The sequence below is a fragment of the Carya illinoinensis genome, chromosome 9 (assembly GCF_018687715.1).
Source record: "Carya illinoinensis cultivar Pawnee chromosome 9, C.illinoinensisPawnee_v1, whole genome shotgun sequence".
In the NCBI taxonomy this organism is placed as follows: Eukaryota; Viridiplantae; Streptophyta; class Magnoliopsida; order Fagales; family Juglandaceae; genus Carya; species Carya illinoinensis.
In genome coordinates this window covers 1,982,499-1,994,166 of record NC_056760.1, presented here as the reverse complement: position 1 = coordinate 1,994,166, position 11,668 = coordinate 1,982,499, and the positions used below count along the sequence as shown (strand labels likewise).

Below are 11,668 nucleotides of genomic sequence, written 5' to 3'. Positions count from 1 at the left end.
CCATTAACATGATATAACATCATATTTAATACATTAGACTACTCGTTCATCATTAATCAATCATTCAATTACAGTATTGGCATTTCATATTTTTATTTTTTAAATTTTTTTTTAAATTTTTTTACATTTATTTTTTTAAATTAATTTAATTTTTTTATTTATTATTCATATACTAAATATTTAATAAAAAATAAAAAAATATTTGTTCATATACGGGTTTAAACCAGTATATATGAACAAATTTAGTAAAATGAGATCACTAATTAGCTTCCACCTATCCATTAATTAATGGTATGAACGGACAAGATCATACAAACAATGAAATTATTTATAATGATAAAATCAAGATAATCATGATTAATCGTCAAGATCATCTTGTAAATATTAGTGTAAATATTAGTGTTTAATAATGAAAAGATCATCAGCACATGGAGGCCCCTTTCAGCTTTTGGACGCAAGGGAGAGTTTTCTTTTTCCTTTTTGAAAGACACGCATTTAGCTGTTTTGGACAATGACAATATATTACAATAAAACTTTCAAAAGCTTGGCCATATCATCAAGCAAGTCAAATATTGCGAAAAAGAGAAAGAGATTTCTCAAAAAACACGTACCCACACGCGTGCGGAAAACAAAAGAAAAGAAAAACTATACCATAGACATATTTCATCGTTCTTCTTTTCTATTGTCCTTAATCATCCAGACGTCCTATCACCCTGCAAAACTATTGCTGCAACCAAATCTTTTCGCGGATTCATGATGACTTATAATCTATTACTGTATACCTTTAGTCATATTTGTATGATGTTTGCCCAATTACTTGACACCATTGTTTTCATTACAGAAGATAAAATTTAGTGGAAGATGGCAATACACATACAATGTTTTTATTATTAATATTGTTATAATTGATTGAGATAAAGAAGTTTTATATAAAGCCTCTTTATTTAAATCTATGACATAGCATGCAACAGCACAAGGATAGCAAACCTTTCTATCCACCTTAGTATATTAAATTCAATATTTTTGTCTATAAGACAAGCAAGGCTCGACCACCAACACACCATGTGATTTACGCGCATTATCGGCCCCATTCACCACCTAAAAGCTGGCCCCACCAAGCCCACAAAGATAAGACCCCTCTACTTGGCGATATCCCATTGGCTATTGATTTTATTAAATTATTTTTCTTCATTCGTCGATTTCCACAAAAGTCAGTGTAATTCACATGCTTGGGCCCGCATTCCTTTATTTTAAAAAAATGTATTTAAAACATGAATTTATATTTGAAAGTGCCACATATACTGTTTGTTCAATTATCTTACGCGCATTATCGGCCCCATTCACCACCTAAAAGCTGGCCCACCAAGCCTACAAAGATAAGACCCCTCTACTTGGCGATATCTCATTGGCTATTGATTTTATTAAATTATTTTTCTTCATTCGTCGATTTCCACAAAAGTTAGTGTAATTCACATGCTTGGGCCCGCATTCCTTTATTTTAAAAAAATGTATTTAAAACATAGATTTATATTTGAAAGTGCCACGTATACTGTTTGTTCAATTATCCAACCACGTCAATTTTTTTCTTAAATATATCTTATTTTATAGTTTTATAAAATGTCCAAGATCGGACATTTTTTTTTTAAAATAAAATTAATTTTTTAATAATAAATTTTATTTTTTTATTTTTAAATGAAAGATACTTACAAAACTAATGACAGCAGTCCTATTCCTTGTCCTCTTTATAATTATTTAGTTCCCTTAGGACCAATTTGTCAAAAGTTAAATTGTCTATATCAATGGTCTGATCATTAGGAAAAGTAGTTGAAATTAACAGTGTTTCAGTGAACATCTGATCGTGATCGAATGGCTGATAGGACTCTCTACTGCTTTCTGAAAATTCTTCTTCTTGAAGACACGGCACACCACCCACCCGTCTTCAGTTTTATGTGCTGTCCCTAGCCAGCTAGCAAAGTCAAAGTTAGCTGCTGAAATTTGAACAAGCAAACAAAAGACTTGAAAAGAAAAAGAAAAAGAAAGGCTCTAAAACCTCCGGCGAGTTGCTTTCGCAGCCCAGAACCGCTGCCTTCCAGAGGCTGTGTTATACACCACCCCCACCATTCTCTTCCCCTCCTACCAGAGATCATCCCCACCAATTTTTAGAGCTATCGGACCAGCCGTTAGCCGCCACGAGCCCTTGGAAGTCACGGCACCTGCCTGTTTTTTCTCCCGTCGCCGGTTGCTTTCGCAGCCCATAACCGCTGCTCTCCGGTGGCGTGGCCTACACCACCCACCCAGTTTTCTTCCCCTCTCACCGGTGAAGATCCCCACCAAGTTTCACCTCCATCCGAGCCACCGTTAGCCACCACGAGCTCCTCCAAGCCATACGGTTTTTCACCGATTCTGGCGCCGTAGCACTACCTCTGGCCACCATCTCTTCACAGCTTCTTCCCCTACCTCTTGCCGACCAAAACCACCAATTTCAGGCCTCGATCCGTTGCCGGAGCAGCTCCCACGAGCTCAACTCCATTTAGCCCCTTTTTGGCCTTCGACCGCCATTTCCACCACCACCCACGGCCAAAACTCGTTTCCCTTAGCTTCAAAAACATCCTTTTGCAGGTGAGTAATCTTCTGGTTAGTAAAAAGTTCGGACTTTTCGGTGGGGTGGAGTGGATCTTGAAGCTTTGGCAAAGAGCTGGGTTCGTGAGCTTCAGAGAGAGAGAGAGAGAGAGATATGAGAGAAGAGAGAGACAAAGAGAAGAAGAATCGAGAAAAATAGAAAAGTAGAAAGAAAAATATAAAGCAGCCAACCCTGACACAGTTGCTAAAGACCAAAAAATCCTTATATAAACTGACACAAAGGAAGAAAACAAAAGGTTAAAAAAGTAACTATGCAATAAAAACGGAAGAAAAAAAATGGAACGCAACAATTCACTGCTCATTCCTATTTATTCCTGTAGAAGCGCGATAGGCGCTTATTATTATAGATAGATATGCGAAACTCTTTGCAATGGTCGGGCTTCTAATAGCCTAAGAGTAGCCCTCCATTCCGTGGTTGCCACGTGAGAAAAAAAAACAATAAACTCCTTAGGCTTCCCCACGCAAAAACACAATAAGCACACACATAGAAATCGTCGATCAACTATCGGTCTCGGTTTCGACTTTGGCATCATTGACCTCTAATCGTCTCTGAGCTTTGGTATTCGGCTGCAGCAGCGTGATACACGAGTTCGAGCACTTGCAGAGCCCACTTTCCTGCAAATTGCACAGCATTGTGCTAGTGTCCTTTCGAAGGTAAGAGATAGACGGAGTGGGTCATTGATAGGGAATAGGCAAATGCAAATTAGGTAAAATAAAAGGCTTACATAGCGTTCAACTATTGGAGGGTTGTTTATTGAAGAGAAACAGCCCGACCGATTTCCAGGTATTCTCTATGTCTATGTATATAAACAGGGCCGGCTCTTCCCTAAGGAGAATTAGGCAATTACCTAAGGCCTCATGGGAAGAAGAGGCTCCCTTTCAAACAGAGTATAAAGTATAATTTAAAAAATATATTTAATTAAAAAATTAATTAATTCAATAAGATAACATCAAAAATATTAAATACATGTTATGTCATTATTAGTTTTAAAAGTATCATGTATAATAATTATTTCAAGCATTATTCTTCTAAGAAGACACTTCTCTTTTGTCATTATTAGTTTAATATATAATATAAAAATTATAAATAGTAAAATCTAATTTTTAAGTGTTGATAAAAAATTTAGTATGATCTTTGAAAAGGCAAGGGCCTATTGTTTTCCAAATGTGTAGGTTATTTATAGAACTTTATTGACCACTATAATTATAATTACTTTTAGGGCTTGTTTATATACTAAGAATATATGTGAATAGTAATGAAGTAATTTAAATTAAGATATTTTGTTTAGTTTTAAGAAATGAGAGAGAAAAATTTAAATTTGATAATATCTGAGAATACTTTAAAGTAGTTGTGTTCCTCAACAGCCTCTAGTCTAAAACACATATTGTTAAACTATATTTGATAAATTTTATCTAAATCGAAAATTTTATAATAAAAATTAAGTCGGTTATTAATTAAAAATGTAATATAAGATCTTAAAGAGTAACTATATTTGACAAATGATTAGAATTATATGTAAATAAAAATATAATGTAAAAATTAAAATAATTTTATTTAATTTTACTTTTTAAAATAAAAAAGCTCCTAATAAATTTTTTAGCCTTTCTCCATTCCTATTGAGCCGGCCTGTATATGTATATACCGTATCTATGTATTTAAAACAAAATAAATATTAAAAAACAAACCTGTATTCTATCTTAAAAAAAGAATGGCATTCTTCTTTCTTTTCTTTTAATTTTTTTAATTTTCCTGGAGTTTACACGTGATCCTGCATTGGGGGTGGGGGGTGGGTGTTGTGTTTACACGTGATTCTGCATGTCTAACAAAGAAGACAAAATGGTTAGTGAAAGACAAGCTGAGAAAAAATATGTTATTTGTTTGTATTTTAAAGACATAGGTGTATATCAAAGATAATTTTGACGTGACAATGGGAAAAAGGTTACGATGAGCACCTCCTAGTGTAGTTATTGTAAAGCTAGCCAGCTAGCTCTCTCTTTATATTGATCCTGCTACCCACACCCACTGAAATAAACTTGATCAGCGATATGTTCCAAATCACGGAGCAGGATTAAACCTGAAGCCTAGAGTAGTTAGCTACATAAATTAAAATCTGAACATGAATTTATTTCTATGTTTTGTGCCTTGTTTCTGGAATATACCATCATCTTCCTATAAATGTCTTAAATATGGTATTTCTACTGTTGTTGTTGTTGCTACTACATAATCAATTTAACAAGGGTAGGTCAGATCATCTGTATTTAATAAAATAATAATAAATAATTTATAAATAATAATAAAATAATCTGAAAATATATAAAAACAGTAGTAAATAAAACTTCTATTTTTTTCACAGATTTTTGTGGTTTTTTCTCATAAATGTAATAAATGAATGTAAGGATTTTAAAAATGTCAGGCTGTAGTGCGAGGCCATGCAGGGCGATTAAGCGGGTTATTTATTTTTTCACTCATTATGTATGATGTACCGTTGGTCGTCCAGTGAAAAGGCGACACGCGGCAGCTGATCAACTAGAAGTCTGGAAGGGTATATCCGAGGTAAATCATGATATTCCCATATGTACTGCATGCTTATTACCTAATACCTATCATGCGAAGCAGGGTATCTCTACCCTATCACATAATGAAATGCCATCCAGGTTGGGAACAAATTAACTTTTCTAATTGATAGAAACGGCCTTCCATCGCATACCTCTAAACATAGAATATCATAATGTCTTATTGGTAGCTTCCATAATCTAAATAAATAAATAAATACACGCCAAGTGTATTATATTAAGTTTCTTGGCCAAGGAGTTAACCAGTACTGATTGTGGGTTTGAAGGGATTTTTATATTTAAGCAGATATTCACTCCCTTCTCATTCTCAACCTCTTCTTCCTCGACAGATTATTATTCCCACACAGAGAGAGAGAGAGAGAGAGAGAGAGAGAGAGAGAGAGAGAGAGAGAGAGAGAGAGAGAGAGAGAGAGAGAGAGAGATGGAAGAGACAAACTCCAGATTCAAAAGGATTTGTGTGTTCTGTGGGAGCAGTTCAGGGAAGAAAGCCAGTTATCAAGAAGCTGCTGTTGAACTTGGGAAGGAGCTGGTAATGTCACAGTACTCCCCCTCCCCCCTTCCTCTTTTGCCCATTCCATAAACTTTTCATTCTCTCCTATACCATACTAGGCGTTTTCCGGGAAGAATATTTCATGGGATTAACTTTATGACATATGCATGTTCAATACATTCTCAATTTCTATCTCTTTCAGCTGTTCCCCCCTTTTTTTTATTTTGACGTCTTGGAACCCATCCAACATCGATTCGGAATGCCACTCCGGGTTTCTGTCTATGTCTTGATCTTTCCTTGTTTTCATAAACTATGATGAGACGTCACCCTTAATGGTGCAATCTCTTATGGAAATAAAATAGTCTTCAAGTTGATGCAATTTGACACCTTCTTTCTTCCTCGAAAGATGGCCAATTTCAAGAAAAATATCATCAGATTATTATTATTTTTTGAATGTATTTCTTTCAAAAATATCATCAGATTTTTTGAATGTATTTCTTTCAAAAATATCATCAGATTTTTTTAATGTATTATTATTTTTTGAATGTATTTCTTTCAAAAATATCATCAGATTATTATTTTTTGAATGTTTTCCGCATTCTTTCTTTCTTTTGATCAAGTGAGCGTGGTGGTGTGTTGCAAAAAACAAGCTTCCAACGCGGGCTTATGATTGTTGAGGAATTAGGAAGGTTTAGGGTTTATGTTTGGCATGAGAGAGAGAGAGAGAGAGAGAGAGAGAGAGAGAGAGAGAGAGAGAGAGAGAGAGAGAGAGAGAGAGAGAGAGAGAGAGCTGTAACCTGCCTGTCAGTTGAGCAGCCTTCTTGCATGATCTTTCTGTGTTTTGGTTTTTTAAACTCTGTTAAATAATAGTCTCATGCTTTTTCCTGGGGAACCAAACGTGCTTCCTTGGTATCATGACTCTTTTAAGCATGTTCCAACAATGGGCACCTTCACAAGCTTCCATGACCAAACCTCCATGATTTTTGTTATCGGGGTTCCATGAAATATATTTATTTCGATCAGTAGGCCGTACATGGGCTTTTATTCTCCCCAGGATTAGTTTAATTTATTATTATTATCGTCGTCATCATCGCCTAATGGTTAGTGAATTAATTTTTTTTGGTGACACGCATTAATGGGTCTAGTTATTCGATGTGTTTTGCAGGTAGAGAGAAGGATTGATTTGGTCTATGGAGGTGGGAGCGTTGGATTGATGGGTATTGTTTCTCAGGCGGTTCATGATGGTGGGCGCCACGTTCTAGGGTTTGCCTCTCTCTCTCTCTCTCGTAGAAAGATTAGCGAGGGGTTCAAAAGACAGGCATCATTATCTCCTCATAATTACTTTTCTTGCTCTTCTTTGAAAATGGTTTGCTCTCTTTCTTCACTTCTTAAACCAGGCAAGTTTTCCCAATTTTCTATGAAATGGGTTCTCAAACCACGAAAGGGCAGACATTTTGGGATCAAATGCCGAGCCAGATGAAAGGGATATCAAAATGCATTTTTCCAATTTTTCCTTTTAAGCATAAATGCCATATTTTGGCGGATCGTGAACATGGTTGTACATACTCTTACCAATGATAGTTTTGGTTCTTATGTACAAATTGCTAGCTAATTATCTGGTCTAAATCAGTAGAATGTAATATTTATGGGGTTTCAAGCTTGCTTGGGAAAAAAAGTGGCTTTTTGAGCTTTCTTTTTTCCCCTTTCTTGGCGAGCCTTTTTGAGCTCCCAGATTAAGTTTGAGATTCCCAGTCAGAAGGAGATGCAAAAGCATGGTAGAAAGTTTGAGACCTTTTGGACACTGATATAGCTGCTTGTTTCTTTGCTTTCAATTGTTTAATGAAAGAAGGATGTCTTTCAAAGGACCGTGCTGCCAATGTCAGGATTATTGGCCTGTTGTTCACAGCGCAGGCCGATTAGCCTTGAATTGCTCTTTCTTTATGAAGGGTGCCCAAATAATGAGTCTTTTGAGTCGTTTTACCACAATCCAACATCTTTGGGTAGACAAATAACTATGAGAAATTCGATATAGCCTGCAGAAACGTTAACTGCGTAAGAAATAATAATTATACTGGAATGGTACTTATTCTTAATATTCGCTTTTTGTTTCGCAGAGTCATTCCAAGGAGTCTGATGCCTAGAGAGGTAGTTTCATTAACTCCAGAGCAAATCCCCCTCGATTTTGTACATGTGCAATTGCTTCCCTGTCGACAGCTAAAACCTCTATCATTTATTTATTGCAACAAAAAATAATCGGGCATTGCGATGTGACAACATATCAGTTACTGTACTTCCCTTTTCTAGTTCCCGGCCGGCCACCACCCAAGCCTGGAAGACAGTACTGATGATGTGTGTTAATTGCTCGTTTTTACTTGTTAATCACTTTGGTGGCGACTGGTTTTTGCATTTACCGCAAGCGATATTTACATTTTTAAAAATGGTTAGTCAATTATGGCATTGATTAATTATTTATTGGCATTTATTCAAATTAGTGTCTTTCTTAAGAATTCAGATACAACTAAGTATTAAATAATTATTTTTTTCTTGTACTTTCAACTGTTGTTAGGACAATAATTTGAATTCGAGAGAAAAGAAATAGCTTTTTAATATATTAAAGTTGTAGAATAGTTGGTATTGTATTATTGTTTTAAGTTAAATTAGATATGATTCATGCATGACGTATGTGTTGCAGATAACTGGGGAAACAGTCGGAGAAGTGAGAGCTGTATCTGATATGCACCAGCGGAAAGCTGAAATGGCTCGTCAAGCCGATGCCTTTATTGCCCTCCCTGGTACGAATCCGGTCCTGAAATCAGATCAGTTTCAGTCAATTTGGATTTTGTTTTCTCTTTATCTTCGTGCATCGATCTTCTGGTCCTGTATGTGTGTGTGTATATATATATATATATGTCTTTGTGTGATATCAGGCGGATACGGCACTATGGAAGAACTGCTGGAAGTCATTACGTGGGCTCAACTTGGAATTCACCGCAAACCCGTAAGAATTTATTCTCTTAATTTCTTCCTTCTTTTTTGATGTAAAATAATATTGTTAGAAAAAACAATGACAACAATTTCTCTGGATTAATTAATATTAGTAATAACAACTGTGTTTTAGCAAGTTATCTGGAGCAGGATTATAGTTGGGCTAAAATCGAAAGAAAATGAGTACTTTTAAGTTAAATTATTTCCTCTTGCTTTGAAAAACTCTGACAATCTCTGCTCTTGCCTTCACATGATAACATGCATGCATGCTTTATGTGGAAGAACTAGAATTAATATTTTCTAATTCATGACATCCATAATACTTTTAACTTGTCTCCAGCCACGTTTTATGGTCCCACGCTATGCGGAATGATTTGTCATATTTCTTCGAGTACACGGCTGTTTTTTCTGGAGGTTCATATGTTTAGTTGGCCAAGTTGAGATTTTCTCTTTTAAATATATATATATATATGATTAATATTGGCTGATATAACCTCCACATATACGTGTTTCATGTGTGTGTGTGTGGAGTGAGATGGATATACAGGATAGCTAGCTAGCAAGCATGCAGATTATATATATATATATAGCCTGGTCGAATCAATGCATGTGGTGCTTAATTTGGATTCACATGGGAAGATAGCAAGATAGCATGAGATTTTCCCTTTTGAAGAGGGTAATGCTACATGATTTGGGGGCTTGATTGGGAGAGGATCTCCGTTTGAATGGGAAAAAAGGTTCTCATACATGACAATAAGAAGGACAAAACATTAAATAAAAAATTATAGTTGGCCAAAAGAAAATTGTTTCACTTGTATATGTTTCTGGTCAAATAAAGATTATTAGATGTCCGGGTTGGTGGGTTCGGACATCATAATCTATCAATTAATCAAGCGCATGATTAATTTTTGCAGGTGGGGCTCTTGAATGTTGACGGGTTCTACAATTCCCTATTGTCTTTCATTGATAAGGCCGTTGATGAAGGCTTTATCGCACCAATCGCCCGTCGCATTATCATGTCTGCACCAACTGCCAAACAGTTGTTCAGACATCTTGAGGTAAGTTCTTGGTTAATTTTTTCTCATCTATATAAAGTATAATATATAATTCTGAAGGTTGAACAAGTTGGCTGGCATGTGTGTGAATGCCTTGAAGATTAATTTGTTCGATCTTATGTACGTGCCTTGTTGCCAATCAAAAGTACCCAAGTTCTAGCTCTACCTAGCTGATCTTGATCTGGAAAAAAAGTTTATCGCAAGTAATTTTTCAGATTTTTTTGTCTTTGTTTTCTTGGATATCTCATAATATTCTCTTTAAATGTGTAGGAATATGTTCCGGAGTACGATGAGATAACATCCAAGCTGGTTTGGGAAGAGGTGGAAAGACTGAATTATGCACCTGAATCGGGGGTTGCTACGTGATTATGACTGTTGACGACGTTGCATAAATCATACAAGACGTACAAGACCTTTTGAGTATGCAAGCTGCTTAGTATACAGTGATATGGTTTTCGACCATACAATACCTAACGCACAAAACTTTTTGGGGTTTCTTTAAATTCTCTTCTTTTTTTTTGGAACTGGGCCAGCATGAGTAGCACATGCATGCAGCGTCTTAGTTTCTCATATATACGTGTCTGAATTAAGGCAAAAAGAAAAATAGTATTGTAACTCTCTTCAATTTGTGAAACTATCTATATACATGGAAGAATCAAATTAAGGCTTTTTTGCTTCCCATCTCGTATGTGTACTATATATTTTCCTTTCGGTATCGATCGATTATGATGTATATATGGGTTACTTGTAGATTGTTGGCAGTATATTTTTTTCCCCATATATCTCACGGTCGTTGGTAAAAATTTACAAACTGAATGGTTTGTATTTCTTTTTAGAATAATAGATCAAAGATAGCATGAATATTTTTAAAATTAAATTAATATAAGATGCATCCTTTACATATTTAATGTATTTTTTAATATTTAAGAATTTTTAAATATTTCAGCAAACAACAAAAACATAAAAGTTTTTTCTTTATGTCGAATGGTATCAATGCAAGTTATCAAACTCATTCATCCACCCCAAAAAAGCAAGTTTCCTACCCTTCTTTTCTGGTGGGTCACGTTAGTTGCTAAAATAATATATATATATATATATATAGTCAAAGATCATGATGAATGATCTTTAATCAAGATGAATCGTTTTCCCTTACTTTTGGAACAAGTCTCTCTCTAAAAATTTAGATCAGAAGTTGCAAAATATTATTACTATTATCATTAGAAAAAACTGTTGATGTATCATGGCTTACGTTGAGGAAGCTTCTCAGCTCTCAAAGTGGGTTTGACGAGACGCTACAGAATTGAACTCCATCTACAGCCAGCTGCATCAAAAATTAATATTAATTAATGTGATGTCGATCGTCGACAACCCACGTGATCTAAGCCATAATTAATTCGGTCCGTTTTTACTCTCAATTACAATTTCAAATGTATTTGTACGATTTGTTTGTTTGTTTTTTTAATAATTACGATCCAAAAACACAATAGTACATGATGATTTGTCCATGTATTAGAGGCATGTGTCACGTGTACTGAGTGACCAATGACCATAATCCGGCCTTTGCGGTGTCCACATTTCAAACAGTAGCGTCTCATGTTGCCTTCATCTTTAATTATATATATCGGACGGAAACTGATAGGCCAGGGGAGTGTCACGTGGCATATATTACGTTACCTTGTCAATTGTTTGATTCATGGCACCTTCACCATGCAGTAGTCCAGTCTTGGAGTGTATATGGGACCATCTGTACCCTTGAACTCAATTTCTTTTACATTAACCGTTTGCGATTCATGCTTCAACAATATTAATATTACAGTATTTAGAAATCAACGTACCCTTAAACTTGAATGTCTCAAGTAGGAAATACATAATCCCTTAATTCAAACTATTTTACTATTATTTACAAATTTCTCATCTCATCTCA

At 35.3% G+C, this 11,668-nt stretch overlaps 1 protein-coding gene across 2 annotated transcripts; it reads left to right on the top strand.

Moving 5' to 3' along the window:
• The first annotated feature begins 5,490 nt into the window (after positions 1-5,490).
• On the top strand, positions 5,491-10,425 carry LOC122275670 (cytokinin riboside 5'-monophosphate phosphoribohydrolase LOG7). 2 transcript variants are annotated; one of them, XM_043084822.1, is made up of 7 exons: positions 5,541-5,743; positions 6,870-6,967; positions 7,819-7,849; positions 8,397-8,496; positions 8,632-8,702; positions 9,604-9,747; positions 10,015-10,425. In XM_043084822.1, exons 1-7 carry the CDS (start codon positions 5,636-5,638, stop codon positions 10,108-10,110), a joined length of 648 nt encoding a protein of 215 aa, XP_042940756.1. In that variant the 5' UTR covers positions 5,541-5,635; the 3' UTR covers positions 10,111-10,425. The 2 variants fall into 2 exon arrangements, with proteins under 2 accessions (XP_042940755.1, XP_042940756.1); XM_043084821.1 differs by having other exon boundaries at positions 5,491-5,743; positions 8,397-8,702.
• Positions 10,426-11,668: the final 1,243 nt, after the last annotated feature.

Coding starts and splice junctions, on each gene's coding strand:
- LOC122275670 (XM_043084821.1), top strand. CDS start 5,636: ATGGAAGAGACAAACTCCAGATTCAAAAGGATTTGTGTGTTCTGTGGG. Junction 8,703..9,603: donor TTGGAATTCACCGCAAACCC/GTAAGAATTTAT, acceptor TAATTTTTGCAG/GTGGGGCTCTTGAATGTTGA. Junction 9,748..10,014: donor AGTTGTTCAGACATCTTGAG/GTAAGTTCTTGG, acceptor TTAAATGTGTAG/GAATATGTTCCGGAGTACGA.